Consider the following 27,014-nt stretch of genomic DNA (forward strand, 5'->3'; position numbering starts at 1 on the left):
ATAACTGGGTGGGAGAGACTAACCACCTCGCTGCCAGTCGGCTGCCCAAGGGCTGACCCATTTGGTTTTGATTCTGGGATCAGTGTGTGTGTGTCCCTCAGCCTAGGGTGGGCAGACACTGAGGCTGCCTGCAAAGCCAGCTCAGGGTAAGATGTCACATGACTTGAGCACACTTGGGGGACAGCAGATCATGAGCAGCCCAGACCTTGAGGTATGTCTTAAAGGCACCACATGGCTAAATGGACATACGTTGTTGTACCCACTATGGTGTCCGTTGGCCTTAGGGAGCCGCCAAGGCCGGCATGGGGAGGCGGGGACTCTGAAAAGGCGATTCTGGCCTGCGACGCCCTCCCAGAATGGGAGACGGGTCCAGCGTGGTGGGGAGTGGGCAGCTCTCTCAGGGCTCCAGTCTTCCCCAGTCCTGAATCCCTTGCTTTTCCTTTGTCTTTCCAGGGAGTTGACCACACTTGGCCATTTTCTGTAAGAGCCCTCCCGAGGAGGGTGAGTGGCTGATGGGGAGCTGTTTCTGCTGACGTTACTCACCTGGGAGGTGCCCAGGGGATCGCCTCGGCCCAAGTCTGCTCAACGAGATGGCTCGTGCCCACCCTGGGCCAGAGCCCAACGCCTGAGGTCCTTACCATGGTGATGATCCTAAGGAAAAGCCTCAGCAACCAGGGCCCTGACTCCATCACACGCAAGACCTTCAACTCTGAGCTGGTAAGGACCCACTGGGCCTTGTCTCGCTGGTGACCCTTTTTGAGACCCAATGTCCAGCTGGGGCTGTGGACTGAGCGTGCAGGCCTAGCAGACTGAGTGCAAAGTGCCCGAGAACAGAGCTCTGAGACATTGCAGGCTGGGGTGCAGGGAGGGGGGCAGAGGAACCCAGAGCCTGGCTAAGTAGTTGCAAGAAGGAAGTAGCTGGCTCAGACTGGAGTCTTCTGGTGAATGAGGAGGGAAGGCCAGCGCCCTGGTAAATAATACCAAGCGTGGTCCTGCCACCCTGCCAGGCTGTGACCGACATTCCTTCTGATCTCCTCCCAGGAAGGGGAGGTGGCGCCCTGAGCGGTGGCCCAGATAAGGCCGTACCTCCAAAGGGTGGTACAGAGTAAGAGCTGCTGCCTTGGGAATGTCAAGAGTGGGAGCAGATGGAGAAAGAAGGCGCAGTCTGGAGGCCAGTGGTGGGCTGTGGTGACAGCTGCCCTCTGGCTTCCCTCTGCCAAGGTTGTCCTCTGAACAAGTGGCCTGATGGCTGGGCCAGAGAGGCAGACAAGCAAGCCTGCTCTGGCTGAGAACGAAACAGCCTCCTAACTGTCCTTTGCATTCCTCATTCCTCAGAAGTGTGTGTGGCTGCTCCCCAGCTGAGGAAGCAGGAAGAAGTCCCGGTCAGGCACACATACTCTTGTGGAGGAGTTTTGTAGATGGGCGCGTCCCTGGGACTCTGCTGTGTCTGCGATCGGGGTGCGGGGGGCGGGGGGAGGGCACTGTCCGGGGTCACGTCACCCAGTGCCCATCCCGCTGCCTTTCACAGCCCCTGGTGAGAACATACACTGGCCCTCTTGTGGGCTCCCTTCATTGGTCTCTTACCAACAACCAAGCCGAGAGCTGGCAGGCGGGTCTGTGGCCCTCACAGGAGCTTTCAAAAGTCTCTGAGACCTGTGTCCACCCCACAGGCCTTCACAGAGCACCTTGGGTGTGCCAGGCGCTGGGCTGGAGGCATTCCACAAGCAAAGATGAGTCAGGCTCTGCCCATCACGACTTCCTTTCCAATTGGCCTTTAATATCTATCTGTAATTAGATCCCCTCTCACCATCCCCATTGCTGCTGTCCTCTCTCGCCTAGATTCTTGTGGTAACAGTTCCCCCCCCACACCCACCCCCCGCTTCTGGCTGCTTTGGCCTGTTCTCTACCCAGTAGCCAGAGGGAACACGAGTCACGTCTGTCCCTCCTCTGCTCAGAACCTTCCACCAGCTTCTCATCTCAGGCCCAGCCAATGCCAAAGCCCTTCCTTGGATGTACGAGGCCCCACATGGCCCCCTGGGAACACTCTGCTCTCTTCTGCCCACTCCCCATTCACTCTGCTCAAGCCACACTGGCCTCCATGCTCAACGTGCCAAGCACTAGCCTGCCTCAGGGCCTTTGTGCTTTTTCCGTGGCCTGGAACACTCCCCCTTAGCAGTATTCTGCTTCCCTCCCTTTATTTTCTGGTCAGTCGACCAAAATTTAATTCTACTGCCACCATGCTTACTTCCCTCACCCTTTCTGTCCCCTTTCCCCATCTCCGTTCCTTCTTAGGCAGGTACCACTTTTTAATATTTGGATCTTGTGTATTGAATGACTCCTGCACTAGAACGTGAGCGTGACAAAGGCAAGGCATTTTTGTCTCTTGCTTGTTGCTGAACCCTCAGTGCCTGAAACCCAGGCCTAGTAAATGGTAGGTGCTCAGTGGACATTTGCAGAGTGAATGAACGTGGCTTCCCGTAGCCCGGCTTCTTCTCATCCCGTCATTGTTTTAGCCCCTTTCTGGCTGCTGCTGAGATTGCTCTTTTTCTGTTGTTGGTGGGTGTTTTCCTGGTGAATCTAAAGAACACGTTTAGAGTAGCTCTGACCAGAAAGGAATGGCGGTCAGGGTGAGGGCCTTCTGGACATCCCAAGGGAGCATTCCTGCCGGGTCTAGCTGCACTGTTGGCCTTAGCAGCTGCCGCTAAACTTGGTCTCATCCCAGGGCGAGTCTGGCTGGAGTTGGCTATGGAGCTGGTTCCAGGGTGTGTGGGTCTGAGGTCAGCTGAGCCGTTCTTCGAATAGACATGGCTTGAGCCCATGCCAGGAGGAGTGTGGCCTCACAGCCCTAGCGGGATAGGAAGACTCATGTTCTTAGGAAGGAGAGGAGAGGGGAGGGGAGGGGAAGGGAGGGGAGGGGGAGGGGGAGAGGGAGACGGAGACGGAGAGGGAGAGGGAGATGGAGAGGGAGAGGAGAGAGGTCAAGGGCAGCAAACAGGTCATGGCAAAGGGCTGTGCAGTCCACCTGCTGCTATGTGGCTTAGGGTCTTCCCTGTCTTCCCAGACTCTCTCCCCTTCCTGGAAGGTCATCGGCTGCTCCAGGCCCATCTGTCCTCTTTGGACTCTTCCCACCCCTTAAGTCCCAGACGGGCAGGTCAGCTGTGAGGAGTGGCCACCTTTGGAAGGGGGCTTTCTCATTGTCGGTTTGGTGGCGCCTCACAGGCTATTGGCCCCAGTCCAGGCCTGGCCTGGTTCTGCTTGCACAGGAGGAAGCTCAGTGTGGGCCAGCGGACAGGCAGGAGTGCGGCTGCCCCAGCGGCTTGGGACGGGAAGCGCCGTCTGTGTGGTGCTTGCAGAAGTCCCACCACCCTTCCCTCCTCTGGAGCCTGCCCTCACCCTGCTGAGGGGTGGGGGTATGTCCACCTCTACCCTGTTATACAGACAGGAAACTGCAGCTCTGAGAGCTCAGAGGACGGGGGGCCCAGGCCACACAGCTGGCGAGCAGGGTGCCCGGATGCAGCCTGCGAGTCCAGGCACTTGTATCCTGCACCCCAGACCTCCACGCGCAGCCCAGCCTGGCTCCTAAGGCTGTAGTCTCAGGACTCCACTAGGCCTTGGGTAGTGGCACAGGCTAAACAACCAAAGGAAGACCCCAAGTGATCTCAGTCTATTGGAGACATCCACCAGACGGAATGTGAGATAAACTGATGTGAGAGTTTGCTCTCAGCAGCCCGTGAGGGTGAGAGGAAGTCAGTGGGGGTTTTGCTTCAGCTTCCTAAGCTTCTAACATCATCCTCATGTAAATACCATCAAGATAATAACAGGAAAGGTGGAAAAGCATTTCTCTTTTGTTTTCTAATCAGACTAAGAAGATAACATAAGTGGGGGTTTAAGATTACAAAAGAAAATGTGAATCACCACAGGCCACCTTGGAATTGTGGGGACAGATCCCAGGGACACAGAAGTGAGGAGAGAAAGTCCAAAACTGCAGGTGCAAGTCACCTGGGGGGAGGGCTTGAAACACGGGTGAAGAGAGGCCCACAGGTGCTCTCCTGGGCCTGGCCAGCCCCCTCTCCGTCTTCTTAGGAGCCCATTTAATGGTGGTGGTTCTCCTTTTTCTGCAAACTAAATGCTGCTGACAACGTGACCGCCTCTACTCTCGAGAGAGAGATGAAGAACAGAAAAAAGGACTGAGAGCGCTTCGTAGGTTTTGCCTTTCTCCAGGGAGAGGTGGCCTGGGGACTGCCGTGGCCCAGCTGCCTAGGCTTGCACAATGGGCAGCGATGCCTGCACTGGGTTCCCCTTTGCCCCACTCCGCCGCCGGCTGCTTTCCTCTGCCGAGCGGTCTCTTCCTTCTAGTGTTCTAACATTAGCTGCTGCTGCTGGCAGGCAGCCCAGACATTTGACCTCGGGAGCAGCGTTCCCCCAGCTCCTTCCCACACGCTCACGCTCAGGCAGAGGGTCTGTTCTCTTGCACCAGGCTGACCATGTTCCTGGCCAGGCCCAGCTGTCTCCCCAGAAACTCCCAGGCCTCTGTCAAGTCTGGAGACCAGCGGGAGCTGGGGGTACATCGCTCCAGGGCGGAGGCCCTTTCCCAGCCTCGTGGTATTTCCCACAACAGCCGACACTGGTTTGTGGAGCAGGCCCTTCCTTTTGCGCTTGTCAGATCAGCGTGCCAAGGCTAAGTGATTTGCTCCTTTGGAAGAGTTAGTGGCCACGTCAGGCCTTGCACCCAGCTGCCTGGGCACCGAGGGTCTTCATATTCCCAGTCACCCGGACTTGGCATTGGGCTCAACAGCCCCAGCCAGCATTCCCGGCAGGCCACAGGCTGGGCTGAAGTTTGAATTCAGAAATGCAGAGTCCGAGGTAGTACGGTGCCTTTTCCCCGGGCAAGCAGACGCCACGGGGCCCGTCGTCCATGCCTGAGCCAACCCTCAAGTCTGGGGAGCCAGGGCCACCACCCGCTGCTCCCTTCTCAGCTTCTCTGCTTCTCGGCTCTGTCTCTCCCTTCTGCTTTCCACGGCCACGGTCTCACCATGTTCCCTTTTGGAGGCTGGGGAGCCCCGCTTGTTCCCCTCGTGTGCATGAGTATGATCTTGTCCGCGCGGCATTGCGGTTCCCTGTACCACTGCATCAGGGAAAGGAAAAAGGGACGTGACCGCTTTAGTCAGTCATCTGCAGAAGAAAGGAAGAAGCATGAGCATGTGCAGAGACGGGCTTTGCCGTACTCTCTCTGAGCCAGTTCCTCATCAAAGAAAGACCGGAATTGTGTCTTTATTTGAGTCAGAGCTTCTTTCCTTACTCAGAGTTTGATTTGCAGCTTTTGCCTTTCCCATGGAAGATCCAATTCCAGAACCTTCTCTCCTGACCTGAGACCAGGCCCTGCCCTGGGGGAGGCTCGGAAACAGAGGCTTCCCAGTAGGAGAAATACCAAGGGGGGCTGTGCTCATTGTCCCGTGTCACTGCAGACACCAGCCAGGGCCTGTGTGCACGTCTGTGCACGTCTGTGTGCACACTGAGTGTCTTGGGAAACCTCAGAGGGTGAGGCCCTTGGGGCCTCACCATATAGGTAGGGATTGGCTCAACCTTCCCGCAGGGGGTCCAAAGTGGGTGCAGAGGGTCGGAAGGGGCAGAGAGGCCGGCTGCAGAATGGCACAGAGAGTGGGAATTTTATCATGTATTGGGTATACTAGGAATAAAACGGCTCTGGACAACCTGGAGCCCAGTGGGAAGCTCGGTCGGTGTTGGACCTTGGGAAACCTGCCAGTGGTTGGGGTGTGCCTGGGGCCTGACACCCTGGGAAGCTGTCAGATTCGGGATGTTCAGGCCTGCCCACCGGCAACCCAGCCTCAGACAGGGCTCAGAAAGCAAGATGGGGGGCCCTGATCCCATTGTTTATTTACTGTTTTCTTCAGCTACCCCAACAGGAGGCAGAAAGCCCAGGGGGAAGTAATTAGCCCATAATGAGTTCAGGCTTCATGATTGGCCTTCAGATTGCCACCGTCCTCTCAGTCAGCATTTCCCCATAATGACTTTGAGGGAAATTCTCTACATAAACAAACCCGTTTGCCTGAATTGACCATCAAGAAGAGGAAGAAGGAAAAGAAAGAGGAGAAAGCTGCATTTTGTGAAAAAACAAAAACAAAAAAAACACCAAAACCCAAAAAAAAACCCCGAAAAACTACACTGCACTATATAAGTAGGTTTAACTTGTAAATATTTCCTCCTGGTTCTGAAAACCTCCGCCCTAGCACCACTTGGAGCGGTTGCATGGCTTCCTTAAACACGAGCCTCTTGAAGTCCAGCAGGAAATCGGCTGGGGTTCCTCAGTTGTAAGCAGGAGGCCATTTCTGGCTAACGTGTCACGGAAAGAGGACCCCGTGAGCACTGGCAGAGAACTGCAGGCCTGGAGAGGAGTTGGCGAATAAAGCCTCACAAAGGCAGCCATGGGGCAGCTTGGGCAGTTTTGGAAGCAGGTGCTCACAGCAGGCTCAGGGCGTCCCACTGGGTGAAGCAGCCCTAGCACCTCCTTGGTCCAGAGCTCAGAGCCCTGGAGCGACGAGTGTCTGGTCAGCCATGCCCTGTCCTGTGCCCACCCCATGCCGGGGTCACCGAGGCCCAGTCGCACCATGACACGCCCCAGTGATGCAGGGGTGGAGCCCCAGTGCAGAGTTGGGGTGCTGTTAGAAGAAGGGGGCTGCACCATGAGTCTGTACGGTTTCACATGCTCAATGAAGAAACCAGGAGTGGGGCTCCCCTACAACGGGGAACCAGGGGAAGGGCTTCCTTCAAGTTGTAAAATCTCAGTGTCCACCTGCATCCCTGAGTGCAGAGTCAGAGGCCGCGTGAGGAGCCCGGGCCCACCTAGGGTCACCCCCCGACTCTGTCCACCTGCTGCTCCCCTTCCCTGAGTTTTGATTTGGCGTGAGCCCAGCAGGTTCTGCCCAGTGGAAATCGTTTCCGTTGGCCCCACATCCATGGGCCTGTGGCAGCGCGACCAGGAGGCTTGGGCTGACCGCTGGCCGTGGCATTCAGTCACCAGATAGTCCCGTGGCACCTGCTGTGTGCTGGGCACATCGGGGACGAGACAGCAGCCTCGAGAAGGTTGAGTCTTGGGGGAAGCAGAGAACAGGCACAGAAGCAAATGAAGTGATAGAGGCAATGCGAAAGCTAAACACGGCGCGTGATGGAAAGCACGACGGGCACGGCGCCCTTTCGGCCTGGTGCGCAGGGCAGGCCGCTGAGGAGGCCGCGTGACAGGAATGAGACCCAGAGCCCATCTTGTAAAGACCCCACCGCGAAGGCCCTGAGGCAGCAGCAAGCTGGCTGGTCCCACGGAGCTGCGTGAGGGAGGACGGGTGGGTTGAGCGAGGTTGTGGGCGCCAGGCTTGGCTCACGTGGGTCTGGTGGGCTGTGGGGAGAAGGGGCGGCCTGGGTTTTATTCTCGTTGCTGTGGGAAGTCCTTGGAGGGTGGTAAACAGAGGAACAATGTGGGCTGGCCACTGTTGGGTCTGGGTGGAGAATGGACCTGGGGCTCAGGGCACAGGCAGGGGACCAGCCAGGAGACTGGCTCAGGCTCAGTGGGGGGCGGTGGTGTCCCGAGCTGGACAGCCGGGCATGCCAAGTGTGTGTTCTCCAAGTTGAGACACGGCTCTGCAGCAAACGCTGAGCCCCTGAATGAGTGACAGTGAGTGAACGCGGCCTGGAGAGCCCCCGTGCGCTGGCCCAGTGGCTCCCCTCTGTGGGCACAGACCCCAGCAGCTCTGGTGCCCATCACGTGTCCACATTGCCTGGGCGGGCCCCGAGGCGCTCTCTGTCTGGAACACAGCTCAGAGGAAGAACAGGGCCAGCGAGCAGGGATGCGTCGGCAGGTTTGCCCACTGTTGGCTTCCTGCTGTTGTCTGGGGACCCCAGTCCTCCTCAGGGGCCCCTGCATCGCAGTGCAGCCAACAGGCCGTGCCAGGCTTCTCGCTGTCTTCTGCAGTCCATGGCCCGATTCTGGTTTGGGTTTTTGGGGACTCCCAGCCTGGGTAGCTTTGCCCCCTGCCACCAAGCACGAGGGTGGGCTGGCTGCCTTCTGCGGTTCCCCAGTGGGTGTCTTTTGTGCTGGGGTGTTGGACTGTCTCCCTCAGCAGGCAAGCCCAGCTTTTCTCTCTCTCAACACAGCAGGGCTCTCGAGTGTGTCACCTGCTCTCCATTGGGTGACTTTGGTATGGGCTTTCAGTGTGCGTCCTGCTGCATTAACTGAGTCAGCGGGGAGGGAGGTGGTCACAGCCCACCCTTTCCCCCGACGCCTGTAGATTAGATGGTTAGGTCCCTGGAATCCAAGAGGACCACCTGTCCTGCAAGTATGAGGAGTGTTTACGTGGAGGAGGAGGGGCTGGAGGAGGACTGCCCACCCCTGCACCAGCTGGCCCTTCAGCACCAGCTGTACCGTCTCCTCAGGAAACCAGCTTGACCTCCCGCACGCAGCACCCACAGGCTGGTCATCTTTCCCCCAGTCCCACTCTCTGTAGTGGCTCGTCTCTGACGGTGTCCTCTACGAAATGGGAGCTTCTTGTGGGCTGAGGCGCTGTCCTTCATCTCTGCCCAGGGCTGCTCAGGATGGACCCTAATAACCTGATTAGATGATCACATATCTGACCGAGGGCAAAGATCCCGGAATCAGGCATCTGGGGACGGGTGGAGAGCTGGTGCCAGGCGCTTGCCACCCTCTTATCTGGGTGGGCCAGTGTTCCTAGGCGGCCCCACCCTCACCCTTGCAGGCCTTAAAGAGCCAGGGCCTAGGTTCCCCCCACTTCTTAGACTAGAAGCTGTGCATGTCCTGGGGCTTCCCTGGGGCCCTCTGTGACCAGCTGACTCCTCGAGCTAGAGCTTTTTTCCTGTCACATGACCAACTCCTAGCACGGCCTGCATGTAACTTAAATAATTACCAGTACAGCTTTGTTAGATGAGTGGGTGAATGAATGAATGTGTGAGTGAGTGAGTGAGCCAGACGCTTCTTCCTGGGGCCCCAGTGGGCACAGTATCCCCCCCCCCAGAGGTCAGGATAGGCCTCGTGACCTGGGCCTCAGCTGGCACAAGGGACGGCAGTGTCCACACTCAGGTTCCTGTGCAGCTGCGGAGCAAGTGTCTGGACATGGGGCCCTCTGGGCCTCGCTGGCCTGTTCCTCACCAGTGGCCATAGCGCTCCACCAAGGCCAGGTGTGGGCTTGAGGGGAGATGCAGTGTGTTCACTGTGGGGAGGGAGACCATTGTGGAAACACGGTGCCAAGGAGCTCAGAAGCCATAGCTGTATATTGAGAACAAACAGAATTTTCTAGTTGCTCTTTCAGTTCAGAGAGGATCTGGGGACCTCGTCACCGAGCGGCCTGCAGGGCGGGGCCAGCCTCTTGCACTTCACCCGGTGCTGCTACGAACACAGGGAAGAGTTGTTTTTGTCACTTGAAGTGAGGGCCGGGGGCGGGGGGGACAGGAGGGGTCTCTACTCAGCACTCGAGCTTCTTGCTGCACCCGAGGTTCCCTCTTGTCCTTGCCTGGGATGTGAGGAGGCCTCTTGTCAGCCCAACTCAGTGAACTGGGCACATCACACTTCCTCCCGCATCCTCCTCCATACCACTCGCGTGGAAAAGTCCCCCAGTGTCACAAGTCATGCAGCTTTCTTGTGGGTTTTGAAGCCTATTAATTTGATGGACACCATAACTCACTGGAGACTTCGGACAAAGAGTCCAGGCCTGATTATGGGCAGATGTTGTCTCTTTTAATACTTTTCTCTCCTTTCCCTAATCTGACGTCGGCAAAAGGCGGTCACCCCTCTAATTGTGACTTTAGCAAGGGATCAGTGCAGGGTCATGTGCAGACGTGCTTCTTATGACTTGAAGAGTGAATAGCTTTTCTGGTTGTTTTCAGCACACGCCAAAGAAGATGAGTCACGGACCGACACTTTTCTCTTGTGGAATTATGGGTGAGTAACCGAGGTGGCTGTGAACAGTCCTTCCGCCAGGGCCTGAGTCCTCCAGGTGAGATGCGAAGGGCACTGCCGGACGTAGGCACAGAGAGCAGCCATGGGGACTCTTTTCTGTGTGTTTTAACTATTTTGGTCCCAGGCGGTGCTGGAGTGGTAACGGGGGCTGCTGGGACAGGCACCGGTGTGCGGTTTAGAAATGTCATTCCCACTACAACACTGAGAGTTTCTGTCTGATTACTAAAGTAGCCGTGTTCCCTTTTTTAACTCAGGAGACACACCATAGTATAAAGTATGAAATAAAAATCTCCCAGGGCCCCAGGGAAAAGTACTGTTCAGATTTTGGTGTATTTTTTTGTTCGCAGCCAAGTCCATGACGAACATATGGTTACATGAACTTATATACAAAAAAAAAATTTCTCTTGCTTTTTTCACTTGGTACCAGTACTGGTTGCCATCATTTCCCCACAGCATTAACACTGTCCACTCTGCACATTTTAATGAGTGTCTGGTTCTCCATTGTGTCGCTGTCTTCAGATGTGTTTAGTGATGTAACTTGTATGCCTGTTGGGTAGCAGGGCGTTCTGTTTGCTGCTGGGATTAGCAGTGACTAAGTGTCTCCGCTTCGTCTGCCTTCTGGGTGTTCTGCAGGGCAGTCCCCAGGAGTGGGGTGGAAGGGCCGGAGGGCAGGGTCGGCTTTAAGCCTCTTGCTTCGTGCTGCTGACAGGCTTTCCAGAAAGGTTGCCTCAGTCCCGTTCTCATGCAAGTGTGAATTACTGTTTTTGATAAGGGGCTGAAATGGACTGTGTTGAGTGCTCATGTTGCAGATGATGTTTCGCTGTCTCTCTGTGACTCCTGCCCCCTTTGGGGACACCTGACGATGAGTTTCTGTGATGTCTGCATTGAGGCAGCAGCCAGGCTTCCACGATGGGTAAGGGCTGTGGGCTTTCATATTTCAGTTTGGTCTTTGCAGGGCCGGGTACAGTTCCTGGCCTCCTCCTCGGCCCTTCCCTCTGTGAACATTGTTTTCTTCTTCTTTAGACCCAGTTCCCGTAGGAGGGATGATGAGGGTGGAGGGGGCTGGGCCACACGTCTTAACACGCAGGATCTCCTCGACTCTGCAGCGGCTTCAGGGGCGCGTGGGGGCACTCCATTCACATGGGGAAAACTGAGGCCTCATGATGTGACCTCCCAGGTCCCTCGCTGGGCAGAGTTGGACCCAGGTCAGGGGAGAAAGAAGATTGTTGTCGTCTCAGTCACAAGCCACAGCTCTGAAGGACAGCCCAGGCTGTCCTCTTGATGCTGGCACCAGAGGAAATGGAAACAGGGAGATCATCTGGCCTTGGTCTACCCGTGTGACACACTTCTGAGGCCTGTCTCCACGTGCGACTCGCTTGAACACCTCGTTGGTGGTTCCCAGCTCCCTCGGGGCCTGACTCACCGCTGAACTCCCGCTGAGCTGCTTCCTCTGGCACGGCCAGCCCCCACCCCAGCCTGGACTTCCACTGCCAAGCGGGCTAGACCAGTAAACCAGGTCGTGGAGACGTCGGTCTTTATTTCAGGGCTGCCCCTGCAACAGACGTTCGGGCCTTTCTCTGCGCGCGTCATAATGGAGCTCTTGTGGGTTCATAACGGGTGGTATTGGACTCATAGGCACTGTGAACTCCTGGCTTTTTCAGCCTGTTTCCTCCTCAGCAGTACAGCTGTTGTGGTAGCCCCTGCCTGGCGGGCTTGCTGTGAGGACCGTGTGAGGTAATGCGTGTAAGGAGCTTGGCGCAGCGTGAGCAGACCTTAGTAACAGGTGACAAAGAGGGCTGCCACCTGCGGTGAGCGTCCTGCTCCCTCCACGCCCAACAAAGGGGCCACCTGGGCTTCCCTGGGGAGGGGGTATAGGGGAGTGCATCACCTATGTCTTGTGGGAAAGACCCTTAGGCTCGGGGACCACGGCAGAGGCCCTGGGGACAGGCACACGCAGAGAGGCAGTCCTTCCGCATTCCCCGTGAGCCTGCGGAGCCCTGCTGCTGCTTTCTACTCGGGAGGCCTCTCTCCGGCCCAGGGTTTCCAGCAAGGCCTGTGCTGCCGCTTCCGCGGCTCTTGTTTGCAGAGTGGTTCTTCAGGATCGCTCACCATGGGCTCCGTGTCCCTCCTGCTGTGCTGGCTCGGGCAGGGGTCCGTGGAGTCCCCTCCTTCTCGGCATCTATCTCGCCCACAGGCTCATCTTCCTGTTGCTAAGCCCCTCCTTAATTCAGGAAGCCCCTGAGCCACCTGACAGCGCACATCACCAAGGCTGCTTGTTCATGGCAGTGGCCTGTCCTAGCAGGTGTTTACTGAGTACCTACTTTGTGCCAGGCACTTGGTGCTGGGGTAGCGTGAACCAGCCCTGTGCCCACAGCAGGCCCTCATAGCTGTGGGCAAGTCAGCTCATCTTCCTGAGCCACGGTTTCCTCATTTTGCTGATCACAGGTGTTTGTGGGACTTAAAGAGACAGCAGCACGCAGGAGGGCTGGCTCAGCCCCTCCCGCCTCCGTCCGTTTCCCGTGCTTGCTGAGGCGGGAATGTCAGCCGTCCTAGGCCTTCCCAAGCCTCTGTGCTGGTGGAAGCTCAGGTGATTGCTCCTGCCCATTTCACCTGTGATCCAGGTGTGGCTTCGCCCTGCGTGATAAACTAGGAGGGTACCCAGGCAGCGATATTTTATCTTAGACGTGCCAGCTTTTCAATAGCAGGGAACACCCTGTGAGTCCAGCCACACTTTGCAAGAGGGTTTTGGGCCCTTCCAGGGCTGGACAACGCTCAGCAAAGACGAAATGTCGTGTTGTTATAACCACCGAAACCCCTGCCTGTCTGCTGGAGATAAAGGACTCGTGTTCTGGCCCTGATCAGTGGCCTTCTCCTGCGAGAGCTGGGGACAGCTTGGCCCTGTGACTCAGTCATGGTCCTCCTCAGTCCCCATACAGGGTCCTAACAGGGAGCCAGTAGGAGTTGGAGTTCCGTAAATGTTCTGAAGAAAATTCAGGCAAGTGCATTAGGGTGGGAAGGGCAGTGGCCTGTTTGCTTTCTCTTAAAGAGCCACCCTGTCAAGTAGCTCGGCCTCCTTGCAGCCACTTAGATAAAATGCTACTATGAGTATAATCGAGTGCTCCTAGCAATGTTTTTTTAAGTACTTCCCTCTTCCCTTACTGTGAGCTGTCCTTCACCCCCAAATTTGGGAACTTGATAGAAAGAAGTGGTTTTGCGCTTTTCCAAAGTGGAGAAGTAGGGGAGAGGACAAAGGTGGGCCAGCTGTGGATGGGAGGGACAGGGCAGAGGGGAGCCGGGCAGCTGCCAGGCCTGCTCTGTGCCAGGGCCCAGCGCCCTCGTCAGGCTGCAGCCCAGCCCTGTCATCACAGGGCGCTTCCAGCGGAGACAGAGTTTTGCCTCTTGGTTTCCTTTCTCACCTCCTCATCTGCTGTGCTGAGTTGGAATTTCCTCTGCAAACAGCTTCTGTGGGCAAGAGCCATGTGCACCGCTGCTTCTTGTGTACTTGACACAGGAAACCTTGGTCAGGTAGCAGCTTCACGGGTGTGGCCCTCCCACTGGTCAGCCAGCCCGGCAGGCAAGCCAGCCCATTGCTGGCCATGATTTCTAGTGGGTTCTGCGCCGGAGAGAATTCTGCGCTGGGAGAGGCAGGGGCTGAACGTGAATCCTCGGTGTGTAGCTCCCCCCAGGTGCTCGTCATTTGCCATGGAGAAGCCTCTTCACGCTGACCCAGTCCACACATGTACTAGTTTAATCTTTGTTTGTGAAACAGGGCCAGTGGGGTGAGAGCAGGCTCCATTTGCCACCCTTGGCTAAGTGCACCCATTAAATGAGTTCTGTATTCAGGGACAATGAGCACTACACATGCCATTGTCCCCACCTCTCAGGCAAGGAGAAGACCTGGAAATGAAATATGTGAGAAAGTGAGTGTAATTCCAATTATTGCAAAAAGACCACTAGGAAAAGGCATGTAAATATGAGTCAATTGACAGAGAACAAAACAATTCGTATGCTAAAAAAAAAATTGGATGAAAACCCATAATTGCTTTAGGAGTTATGGCAGTAAATTATTTATTAATGTAAATTATTTCACAGGCAAAGAACATAGAGGAAACTTGAGCAGAAGGATCATACATTATGTATAAAAAGGAATTGTAAAAATATTACAGCAGCCCTACTTGTGCCACTTGGTTCAGGTTTGTCAGCGTTTTAATTATAAGCCCTTACTTTCCATGTTTAATTACTCGGCTGTTAAGTCTACTCCATACATAAAAGGGTTGTTCCCGGGGGCACTCTCTGTATTAATTTCTACAGGGGAAACCAGTTGGCTGCGTTGAGCCGTGCAGCCCTAAAAACATGTCACTTTGGTCTTTTAACTCCACCACTATTCGTCGTTGCAAGTGGAATGTGACTGCACCTCGTATGAAAAAGCTGGCATTTGGAGGTTGAGCATTTCAGATTTTTTAGAACAAACACATGACTGCCACAAAATGAGCAACAGCAGTAACAAAACCAGAGCTACTTGGGCCTATTCTCGGGTCTGTGCCACTTTCTCCACTTCTCAGAGGTGGCCATTTTGAATATGAGCATGGACCAGGGCTCTCTACAAGATACTGATTATTAACGAAAACAGGCTAGAGTGAACCTTGTTTTCATTTTTAACAGGACATCCATATATACCTGAAACTAATATAAAATAATATTGAGTGTCAACTGTAATGGAAAACAAAAAAATACATCCATACACAAGTACGCCTATGTATGATTTTTAGAAATTTACTTTTTATTTTTAATTTATTTTTATGTATTGTGGTCATATATGTGATGTTTTTCAGTCTCTAAAATAGTATAAGGTTTTGTTTAAGACTTGTCTGTACAGAGCGCTTTAAGTTTTTTCTTGCACCATTTATTGGTTTCAGGAATAAAGTACAGAATGGAAGTAGGTGCAAAGTGTAGTTGGCATGTGCTGGCTGTTTATGGTGACAAGTGAAAAGGGAGCCTCCCAGCCTGCCTTCTCACCCAGGCTGGCCTGACTTGGGGGTGGGGAGGGGGCCCCAGTAGTGCCAGAGGACAGGGAATGACAGCTGCCACACTGGTTTTGGGTGCCACCCACTATGGTGCATTGCCAGTTTCCCTTGTACATGGAAAGGTGGTCAAGTTCGGAGGCAGCCTGGGCCACCTACACGAACCTGGCCATGGGATTGCCAGCTCTGCCTTTGGCGGGTTGTGTGTCTATTGCCCGGATGTGAGGCAGTGTTCCCACCAGTAAGCTGGGGGAGGGGGCTGTGACGCCCACGAGGCGAGTCCTTGCTTGGAGTACATGACAATGCTCGTTTTCAGCCTCAGCAAGGACCCCAGTGTTGTTAGTTAACTAACAGTTAATATGCATTTATCGGCAGCTTCCTGAATAGCTCTCCCAGCCGCCAGTTCTCTCGTCTGAGTGATGGCGCCCCACTGCTCTCTGTGCACTGATCTGGGGATGAGTCACAAGCAGCCCACTCTGTGTACTCTGTGTGCACCTGCAACTAGGATGGGAGTCCAGAGGAGACGATAAAACATGCCTTTCTGTCCCGTCAGAGTTTTTGTTGCCATTGCAAATACAAGCTTTTCCCTACATGTTTCTAAATGCCCCTGGAGGCCTGTGCTTGGAGAGGAGGTTGGTTCAGACCTGAAAGGGCTGTCACAGGGCCCTGTCCACCCTGCCTCTTACAGATGGAGAGACTGACTGAGGCCCACGCTCCCAACAGCCAGTCTGCTGTGTTTTCTACTCCCCTATACTGTCTGTTTGGGGATCACAGGGCCTCTTTGCAAGAGCAAATACTTCCCAGAAACAGTGGCAGCCGCCATGGGCCACTCCCACCCAGCCCATGAGGGCCAGGCCCTGTAACCACTCTGAACCCCCAGAGCCCCAGAGCCAGCCCCTTGATGGGGGCTGGTGAGGAGTTCCCTCTGGCCATGCCAGTCGCTGTCCTCCTGCCCTGGCATCCTGTGTTACTGCCCCGGAACCCCAGATGCAACTGACATTTTATGATTCATCGCAGGTGAGAGGGCACAACCACCGGCTGAGGCAGTAAAGCCTGAGAACCTTTTCTTCCTGACAGAGCTCTGAATTGAGTCTCCATTCTGGTGACACAGGGAAAGAGGCGCTCCAGGGGGCCAGGGGCTCTAAAGTTCATTGAAAAATAGATGACACCATTGTGGGATAACTCAAGTCATTACCCTGCTTGTTTTCCCCTTTGTTCTTTTTATAAGATCAGCTTTGCAAAACGTCAGAAAGATATCTCAGTTCTCTTGAGTTTCCCATTGAAAGGGTTGGTGAGCTTCTACCTTCAAACCAAGCCTAGAGTTCTTGCAGCTCCGAGACCAAGTTAGCACGACCAAGCCTGCAGGGCAGGGGAGAGAGCCTGATGTCAGCCCCGGCAGACAGGTGTGAAATCCACGAATGAGTCAGCCGGTCTTGATCTGGAGGGAGGCCTGCTACCCGGGCCTGGGAGGCTGCAAGAATCTCAGGTCTGTGCTTCGGGTGTTTAGCCTTTTCTAGAAACCACATTCTGCTGTGGTCATGTCCCCGTAAGGCCGCCTCTAAGATACAGCACAGAGAGATCCAGGGCTGCAAATCTCTGTCTTTAGAACATCAGAAGGCTTGTAGTCCCTTAAGAATAGGGGCCCCTGGGAATTTCCCTTCAAGTTTAAGGGCAGAAATGGAAACAAGAACATTTGCGGTTGAATGCTATTTGTGTTTCTCTGAGAGCTTGCTTTCTTTGAGTTCTAGATTTGTGCACCCAGCAACCTTTGTCCTCCTTACTCAGGGGATCACAGGACCAAACCTTTGTGAGTGTGGACCTGAGTTCTTGTCCCCACGTGTGTGGGCAGAGGATTCTCTTGTGCGTCCCAGGCTGATGGAAGTCTTCCCAGAAACTTCAAGCTCAGTCATTGAGCCTCAGCTTTGAAAGACACCGTGGAGGTCACCTGCTCACTCCACCTGTGAGACAACTGGATGGTTTGGGTGGATTTTTGTATAGTTTTCCCTTCCAGCTATAGGCAAAGTGTTGCGTGTGTTTACACTACATACATACAAACATTCCTGCGTACAACCTCAAACCTGTGAAGACAGGCTCAGCAGGGAGATAGAGAAACTCAAGATGCCCCTGAAGATTAACGTGATGGGGACGGCGTAGAGCTGGCTGGTACCTGTGCTCTCAGGCTGTGCCATCATGCCATGCCCACGTCTGCCAGAGGCTTGGTGTCAGGACCTCTACAAGCCACAGGCTGTCTCAGGGAGAAATTGGAAGGCCTCACGCGCTTCCTCTTCAAAGAGTGGCTGGCTTCTCAGGCTCTTTCCAGTGGTTCTCCATCCAGAACATGCTGTGCAGCTGAGGTCCCTGCCCCCTCCTGTGAAAAAGGGTGATGTTATTCTCCATAGTTCTGCTTTCTGGCCCAAAACAAACACCAAAACACCCACTTTCAGCGGTGTTCTGAATCCAGATTACAGAGACTGGAATCGTCAGCCTTCTGGAAGCTTCTTGGGTGTGTGTGTCTGAGTGCTCTGACTGGCCGCCGTCCTGACACAAGTGTCTGAGGACCCAGGCCCCTGGGTAGCTGGTGTTCGAGAGCAGTGGTTCTCAATAATTTTACAGTAAAACAACTTGGGGAACTTATTAAAATGCGAACCCCAGTTTGCCAGGTCGAGGACTGGGCCTAGGAATCTGCATTTTAACCAATACCCCACAGGACGCTTCTGTCGGTGGTCCCGAAACCAAATTTTGAGAGCTCCAGATGTGGAACACAGCTCCCATTCCAGCCAGAACCCACCGAGACTGGTACCCAGGGCAGAAGAGCTGAGCCCCAGCTCTCTGAGCATTCTCCAGTGTCGTCACCACCTTTGTGATGGCTGTGGTCCTCGTAGGCCCTGGACTAGGCAACCAGTTAGTTCTCGTAGTAATTCTGCGAGGTGCTTACTATCTGTCGCCCTCAATTTTTAGATGAGGAAACCGGAGCTCTGAGAGGTTAAGTAACTTGGAGAGCAGAGGTTAGAACCCAGGTCCACACCCTTCCCGCCACACCAAGTGACGCCTGCTCAGTGGACTCCCCACGTCCGCAGCCTTTGTCACTGTTGAAAGAGTTATAGCTGTTTGTGCAGAAGTGATACTGAATGGAGAGGCGGGTTCGTCCAGTATCCTCTCCTCAGAGCCCTACCGAGTTCCTTTGTATAGCCTGACGTCGGGGCCTGATACTCAGGGCCGTTTGCCATTAAAAATTGCTTCTATTCTTTTGTCTGGTGACCCAACCCGACAAATGGCTCTCTGTTCCCTGAACTAAGGGGGAAAACACAAGGGCTAAACATAGCCTCAATTGTTTTTACTTTTTTTATGTATACTTCTCTAAGCGATAAAGATAGAAACAGTTAAAATGCTATCATCTGCCCTGCAGACGGGACCAGTGGCCCCCTCGCTGGTGTCGACACAACCATAGCAGGGCTTTGCATTTTCAAAGTGTTTTAGACATTACTCCTCCAGCCAGTCTCCTGGCTGTTTTACACACAACCATCCATGTCCCCAGTGGGGTGGGGAGTTCAAGACACAGCCCAGATTGGACCCGCCTGGCCAAGGAAGGGTTACCTGTGCCAGGGACAAAAGACAGGTGAGATCTCGTGAACGTCCAGGGCCTGCTCTGCAGCTTTCATCTGCACTTTGTCACTCACTCCTTCCTCCTCCACTCAGCCTGGCTGAGGTCTGCTGTGTGCCAAGCTCCGCGCTCGGGACCTAGGAGCCACGCTGGATGGGACTGCGCTTGAGAGCTTAGGGCTCGGTACAAGTAGACATGGAAACAGATAGTTAAGGTGCAGTTAACATCTGAGCCATGTTATTGGAAGTCCAGGTAGAGAGCTGTGGGTGCCCAAGGGCCGATGAGGGAAAGCATGGGCATCACCAAAGAGGAGGTGATGTTTGAGTTGGCTCTTAAATGAGGAGTAAGAGACTGTTGGAGGAAGGATACAGGCAGGAGAAAATCCCGGGCCTTTCCACCTTTACATCTTTGCAAAGCTATGATGGCGTGAAAGAGCTGATATTTTGGGGGAAGCTGCAAATCCACTGCAGTTCCATCGGACTCATCTTTAATCAGCGGCCTGAGCTGAGAACTGCCTCTCTTCATCCTCCCTGCAACAAAGAAATCTTACGTGTTAAGGCTCAGAGAGGCTTACTCTGTGAGAGCAGGTAGTTCCTGCAGGCAAGCAGGAACACTTCAGAATTAGTCATCCGACCCCAGTGCCCCACCCCTCTGCATGTAAAAGTTACCCATGCTCATTCCTGCAGTGGATTGATTAAACTTTAGTTCTTATAAAGAATTCCTGGTGTGTAAGAGTTACAGTTCAGTGGGGGTGTGTACACAAAGGTGCTTTATGGGCTGTTGAGGGATTTTTAAGGATGATTTTGACTCTACCTGATTCTTCCCTGACTTCCATGTCACAGGAAGTTTGGCGTGCCTGGAGTGTAGGGTCTGCTGAGGAGCAGTGAGTTGGTAGGCACTGGGGTGCCAGGCTGGAACGGTTGCATTCTTCCTGCCAGGCAGCGGGCAGCTGCTGAAGGACATGGACCACAATAGGTAGTGTGGGCCTCAGAAAGTTCTCTGGAGGCCGTGAGGAAGTGGGACTGGGTAGGGAGGCCAGAGGGGGCCAGTCCAGAAGCACCCAGAACACGAGATGGCATGAAGAGAACAGCACTGCCAGATGAGAGGGGCAGCATGGTCATGCTTAACTGGCTCTAAGCTCCCCTTTCTTCTCATGATTCCCCGAGAGCTGGGAAAATTCCAGGGCAGTGCAATAAAAGTGCTACAGAAAGTGGTGTCCTCTGAGATTGGGACCAGTCTCCTTTCATTTCCCAAGGCCTGGGAAACCTGTGAAATTAAGCAGGGGCCACCGTGCCGCCATCTTGGGGCCCTCATTGCTCTGGGGCAGGGCCCACTGGTTCCTTCCTGGGTCTGGCACATCTGGCGCCTTAGTGCCTTGTCCCAAAAGAGAAGTTGGTGGCCAGCGTTACTCTACGGGAACTTCCTCAAAGACAAAGCGGCAAACCCAGAGAAGGATGGGCTCGCAGCCCTGGCCCTGACTCTGCACAGCCTCGTGGGCTTGGTGGTCACATCCCACACGTATTTGGAGATACATTTGTCCTTATAGAGAATGTAGAAACTGGGGGAAAACAGAAAGGAGAAAAATATAAATCACCCAGCTGTCTGCCAATTGACTTGGAACCTCTCGATTTACTTTTATGTCCACGGATAATATACATCTTTTACTAAGTAGGAATCATGCTGTCTCTCCAGTTTTATACCCTGTTTCTTTATGCTCAGCATTACGTCGTGAACATTTCCCCACATCGTTAATGTTCTCGGAAGCTGCTGCTTTCATGTTCCATGCTATTCCTTGGCAGTTTATTTAACCAGCCCCCCACTGTAGAGTATTTGAGTGCTGTTTCCCATTTTGCTTTCCGTCCTATCATTTTAAAGAACATCATCACACATAAATCTCCACTTTTTTCTGAGGATAAGTTCTTCTAAATCAGATAACAGATGGTTGTGACTCAGTCAGTGTTAGTTTGTATTTCTTTTAAATTTTATTATTAGTTTACTGCTTTCAGCAGCTGATGTGACGAATTAAAACTATTTTAAAAGAATGGTGACTAGAGTGCTAGTGGGTAGTGAAGACATGTTGGCCAGCATAAACGCTACTTGCAAAAAGGTAATTTTGGGTGATAATTTATCAGATTCAGTTACAGGAACACGCATCAGCACTTGCTGTACTCCGGGGCCCGGGAAGATGCCAGGATGTGGTGCGCTGGGCTTTCAGCCACAGTCCTGCTTTGTTCCCACTGGCCTAACTGGGCATCTCCAGCTTCTGCGGCCCTGTCGTGGCAACAGCCCCTAGAGGTTCCCTGCCGTGGCCCAGCCCAGGGGCCCAGGCCCTCAGACTCTGTGCCTCATGACATGGCAGGGTGCCCTAAGTGAAGAAGTATCCCGTTGAGCCCTGATTTGGCCCAACCTTTGGCTCACGAATCTTCTTTTGGGCCTCATAGGCCATTCCCTTTGAACCTGTCATATAGGTGTGCCTGGGACACTCCGTATGGAGTCAGTCCCTTGGGTGTCCCTTTGAGAAGTAGCCCCTTGTAGAGGAGATGGCTGTGTAGTGCTTGCTGCCCTGAGCACTCATGTCGGTTACGTGACCATTTTCTTAGCGTAAGGTCCATCTTGCATGACTCGTAAACTTCTTGAGGGCAGGACCAATGACAGGTTTCCCTCAGCGCTGTGGTGAAATGAAAAGAGCGTGGGCCAGCCTGTGTTTGCATCTTGTTAGCCCTGTGGCCCTGGGCCACTTCCTCAACCCTCTCAAGCCTCGGTCTCCCCATCTGAGCAGTGACGGTAGCCACGCATAAGGCTCTGTGTAGGTGACATCACCCACAGGGTGCTCAGTAATTGACTGCAGTGCGTGAGAATCGGGGTGCATTAAACACCTACCGAGAGTCCTCTCTGGTTTTACTTCTGTCCTTCTACTGACTTACTGACTCACGCCGCAGTTTTCTCTATAGTCACGTTTGCACGGTTAATAAATATATGTAAATTAGGGGGAAAAAGGGAAACATACTAACTTGTTGATCCCCGGCAGCACAACATGTCTCTTAAGTTGGCTTGTGTGTTACAGAACCTGAATACAGCACTCTGTCAAACTTTTCTTTGTTCTCCTAAAACTCTCAACACGGTGCCTGATTGCATAGTGGAAAAACAACAAACAGTTCTTGAATATTTCATTAAAATAAAGGTTCAAGTGCAAAGTTAGCATTTCATGGCAGGATCAGCGTATTTTGTTCATGCGTTCACGTGGAGACCTGATATGTAAGTTTAAATGGTGCCCTTAGGTCTCTGCCGCCCAAGACGTGGGCCTGTCGATCTTAACTGCCTTCAATATCCTTGATTTCAGCGTGAAATCATGTGAACACAAGGAAAGGGCTCAGCGATTGGCAGCTGTTTTTGTTGATTGTTGTGGAACATTTCGGTGGAGGGGACATAAACCAATAGAATACCCAGTTTCTGTTACCAGCAAGTATTCTAAAGATGGAATTCAGATGCGGAACCTGGCAACACCCCCACGCACGTTGACCTCGACCCTCTCTGAAGCACCGAAAGACTCATCTCTGAGTCATGGTCTTCTGCCAGGGCAATGAGTCCCAGCCCGAGAGCCACAGAGCAGGGAGACAGGACGTAGCGGATGTGTTGCCTGAGTCTGCTGCCGCCAGGCAGGGGTGGGGCAGGTTGGCTCCCATCTATGAAATGAGAAGAGTGCTTTGGGTGAAAAGTACTACTTTGGGGTTTCCTGGGAGGCAATACAGTATGTTGGGAAGAAAACCTATTAGGAGTCTGGGGGATTCCTGGATTCTAGGCCTCGCTCTGCTTCTAAGTCAACGCCTGGGACTTACATGCCCTCGCTGAGCCTCTGTAAAGTGAGGTTGGAGTGCATGGTTTTAAGGGTCTTTCTGGCTCTAAAAATCCTGTTGAAAACAGGTTCTTGGTAAGGAGACAGGGTTGGTATGCAGGGCTTCTCAAATCCTGTTTTTGTCATTTATGAACCAGAAAATGACAGATGGCGAGACCTGGACAGGAAATGCCCTCTTCAGATTGACCAGCCGAGTGCCAGCATCTGGGAATGCCTGCCTGAGAAGTGTCAGGACGGTGCTCTGTGGCACCGGGAGGCAGCGACTGCCTGTGCGGTCACCAACCTCATCAAAGACCTCAGCCTCAGCGACCACAATGGGAACCCCTCCGCGCCCCCCAGTAAGCGCCAGTGCCGGTCGCTGTCCTTTTCCGATGAAATGTCCAGCTGCCGGACATCATGGAGGCCCTTGGGGTCCAAAGTCTGGACTCCGGTGGAGAAGCGACGATGCTACAGCGGGGGCAGCGTGCAGCGCTACTCCAGCGGCCTCGGCACCATGCAGAGAAGCTCTAGCTTCAGCCTGCCCTCCCGGGCCAATGTGCTCTCCTCCCCCTACGACCCGGCGGGATTTCACCACCGGTTTGGAGGCCCGCCCTGCCAAGGGGCGCCTGGCTCGGCCACCTGTGGACAGGCGGGCGACATTTGGAGCCCCGACCTGAATCCCGTAGGAGGGGGCCGGCTTGACATGCAGCGGTCGCTCTCCTGCTCGCACGAGCAGTTTTCGTTCGCGGAGTACTGTGCGCCCTCAGCCAGCAGCACCCCGGCCTCAACGCCAGAGCTGGCCAGGCGCTCCAGTGGGCTCTCCCGCAGCCGTTCCCAGCCGTGTGTCCTTAACGACAAGAAGGTCGGTGTTAAACGGAGACGCCCTGAAGAGGTGCAGGAGCAGAGGCCTTCCCTAGACCTCGCCAAGATGGCACAGGTAAGAACCCCGGCCACACGGAAGGTGCTGATTGGAGCCTCGGCTGGTCCTGGCTCATCCCGGGCAAGTGAGGTGCCAGTTGCAGGAGCTCCCAGGATTTTTAAGTCCTACTCAAACAAAGAAGAAGTCTGTTTTTGTGTGTGTGTCTATTTCTCTCCTTTTGAAATCAGAAATGTTCTGTCCCTGTGAACACAGTGCAAGTGGTACAAAAGTAGACAGATGGTGAGAGGCAGGGCGTCAGCCAGCAGACCCGTGTCACCAAATCCTGGTGACGTTCTTCCTTCCGTCACTGTGCTGGAGTCTGTCAGGGGCCCTCCTTGCAGCCACTGTGAGAAACACTTGTGTTGGCCCGATTCAGTGTCACTTGGATTAGGCTGATCCTGAGATTGGGGCCATGCGTCATGGTTTGAGAGAGAGAGAGAGAGAGAGACGGGGGAGGCACTTACTCATTTGATTAAACTATCAAAAATGTGAGATCATCAGGAAACTGACCACGACCCTCTCCGCCACCTCTGTAACCGTCCTCAGGGTTCGCTGTAGGCGAGGGCTTGGGCCACACGCCCCTGTCACTTGCACTCGATCCTCTGTGTCTTGGAGCCCTGCTTTGTGCTACCATTGGTCTTGGGTGTTGATTAGAATGAGGTGCACTTGGAGCTAACACACTGTCATGAGGAGAGTCCCTGAGCCCGAGCACCACCTACTGTTTGGTTCTTACTTGGAGGCTGAGGGTGAGAGCGTGATGGCGAGGCCCGGGGAGCAGCGTTGGCCCTTGTGACCCGTCCACTCCAGGATGGTGAGTGTGGTAGGTGGAATGTCACACTCCAGGAGGCGCTCCGGTGCTGAGGGCCGTGCTTCGACCATGGTCTTTTCTGCTCTTGTGTAAGGATCCTTCATTGCTGGGCTTGAGGGGGATGGAGACCAGCGTGGGGGTGAGGGGCTGGCCTTGCTCGTGCAGCATGTGGCCACGTCTGGACAGACAGGCACACCGTGTCCACTCATTTTCAGGCCGGCACAACTGCCTTCCTTAAGTGCCCAGTGCTGCTTTTTTGGCCGGGTATCCTTTTATTTTAGAAGGAAAATATATTTTCCATTTATGGAGTTTCCTTCTCTCTCCTGTAGTTCCTCCTCCCAGCCTAGCAGTGCCCTCTCTCACCAAAAAAGAGGTGCAGGGTCTACACACCTGGCCCCAGAGTCCAGACTTTCTGGCCACCGCTGCTCAAGAGCCCAGGCCCCGGCTTGGGGCAGCCAGAGTCCAAGCTCATGATGTGCCTGCCTCCCCTGTGCCCGCGGGGTTCACTCAGGGGAGGTCCCAAAGGAGGCCTGGGCAGGCCGCCATCTTTTGCCCCCAATTTTCAAATTTCCATTATTTTCATCACTGCTCCAGGTATGTCCCTTCCTTTTTCCTGAGGACTTTACAGCTAGACAACGATTGAATGAATTCATTTATGTTGGACACTTGGGTGGAATTTTTCTTCTCTGGAGAAATTTAAATAGGTAAAAAGGCTGGAAAGGTGACAGATTTGGGTGACTTCTGAAGGAAACCCAGAGCCCTGAGATCGGGGTGTGATAAATGGCTTCAGTTAAATTTTTAATGCTGAGCTTATTTTATTAGCTAATAAGCTAGATAGGTAATAAAAACAACTTACACGTGTTATTATATTTTACTAGCCACAAGTTGGAATAACACCGCTGGCATCACTGGAGACGTTTCCCGTCCTCACTTGGGTAGAAACCGTTTAAAAACATATTGCTCGGTGGTGCTGTGCCCAGATGTATAGATTGCTTCATTGGCTCCAGGCAGGTCTCCAAGATCCTGAGGAGGCCGCCCTAGTTCTGCCTGTCTTTTCCTGGCCAAGGCCTGGCTAGGGCAGAGTCCAGGGAAAGAGAGAAGGGGCCTCTGGGAAGCATGTGTGCCAAGGGGTCGTGGTCAGCACCCTGGGGATGGACCCTGAACTCTGCCCCCACCCACCAACCAAGCCACTAGACCCCGGCCAGCCCTCCCTCCATGGGGCGCTGCCTGCTTGGGCTCCCCACTGGGTGATTTATGGCCTCGGGAGGTGGGCCTTGCTTTTCCAGAAGCCGTAAAAACCAGGCCCAGGGGTAGCCCCTGTGCATCTGAAAAGAGGCCTGAACCCAACCTGGAATATGTGGGGCCCTGTGCCTGGTACCCCGTGAGCTGGCGTATCACTTGTGACGTGCACCTGCCCGTGTCCTGATGACACTTAGTGTGGCACTTACTGCCCACAGACCCTCACCTCCTTGGACTGTGGCGTGACCACTGGGAAGTGAGGGGCGTGTGCCCATCCATGGAAAGGTACGCCGGTGCTTCCATGTTTCCTGCTGTCGTTTCCTCCAGCTGGATCGTGGGCTGTCTTTCAGGGGTCTTTTGATCTTGGTTTACGCATTCACTTGTTTGGGGGGAAGGGATTTCGATGGAGCGTTTTTATAAAGGAGCCCCTTTGTTCATGAGAGGCTCAGATGGAAGGCGCAAAATGCCGTCAGGTAGACCTTTGGAGCGACTGGGAGTCTGACAAACCCGACCCCCTGGAGGTGCTGATGGGCTGGGGCCTGGGGCCGAGAGCGAGGGTGGTAGCCAGAGCGCCTCCAAATTGTCAGCAGAAAAGGGACCCGAGAGAGAACACAAGCGAGTCAGACCCGCAGGAGAGGACAGACAGCGCCGAGGTCGCAGTCCCTGCCCTTTGCACACCCACGTGCGTGTAGTAGGATGAAGTGTCCTGGTGTGTGTGTGTGGGGGGGCGCTGCTGTGAGCTGCAGGCTCCAAGCTAGCAGCAGGGACTGTCAGAGGTAGAGGAGACCTTGGGCCTTGTCCATTCCAGCCCCTCCGGAGGAAACAGGCCCTTCTGGGACATGCTGTTCGTCTCTAGATCCACACTTGGTGGGAACGTCAACAAATCCGACCTCCCGGGATGGGCCAGGAGGCTGGCAGCCCTGGGCAAATTGCAGCAAATACCACCACCACCACCAACAACAACAACATAGGACTGTTGGGAGGAATAAGGGAAGTAATGTGTGTCTGTGCGTGTGGGTATAATGTGTTCATGTATGTGTGTGTCTACATGCAGATGTGTATGTGTAAACGTATGTGTGTGCCTATACTGATGTATGTGTGTGTATCTTCACATACACACATTTGTACACACACAAGATGAGCTGCTGAATGGCGGTGAGTGCTGATGTGGACTCAGTATCATCACAATTGCAGTGCTTGGGAGGGAAGACATGGGCTCATTCTGGAGGACTCCAGAGGCAGAGCTGGGACGAGAAGGTGACATTCCCAGGAGGTACACTCAATCCATTTAAGGACTCCCCTTTGTCTTCATTTGTCCATCTTTTTTGTTCTGCTTTTACCCTCCGTTTTCTGTCCTTGCCATTTACTTCTTGTTTGTTCCTCTTCTTGCCTTGACTTTTTCTTTTGAAAATGGGGAGGAGGCTTGCCCTGCAGCTCACATCAGCCTGCGGTGAGCTCCATGATCAGACCTGAGGGTGGGAAAATGGTGACAGAATCGGAATCACCATTGCCAGAGATTTGCTGTGTGTGAGCGTTCTCATCTTAACATCTGTCACCCGTGGAACTAGGGTGGCAATGACCCTGGGAGCCCACCTGACGCCTCTCTGGATGCCTT

The 27,014-nt window shown here is 54.0% G+C and overlaps 1 protein-coding gene across 2 annotated transcripts in view; it reads left to right on the forward strand.

The window, feature by feature from the left end:
• Positions 1–27,014, forward strand: part of FAM53B (family with sequence similarity 53 member B) — a 112,287-nt gene that overhangs the window by 41,307 nt on the left and 43,966 nt on the right. For both annotated transcript variants that reach the window (XM_081074257.1, XM_081074256.1), the window contains exons 2-4: positions 454–717; positions 9,907–9,961; positions 22,592–23,370. In XM_081074257.1, the coding sequence (XP_080930383.1) occupies positions 640–717; positions 9,907–9,961; positions 22,592–23,370 (912 nt within the window). In that variant the 5' untranslated portion in view covers positions 454–639. The remainder of the gene's footprint in view (positions 1–453; positions 718–9,906; positions 9,962–22,591; positions 23,371–27,014) is intronic.

Source organism: Rhinolophus hipposideros (genome assembly GCF_964194185.1).
Source record: "Rhinolophus hipposideros genome assembly, chromosome: 15".
Lineage (NCBI taxonomy): Eukaryota > Metazoa > Chordata > Mammalia > Chiroptera > Rhinolophidae > Rhinolophus > Rhinolophus hipposideros.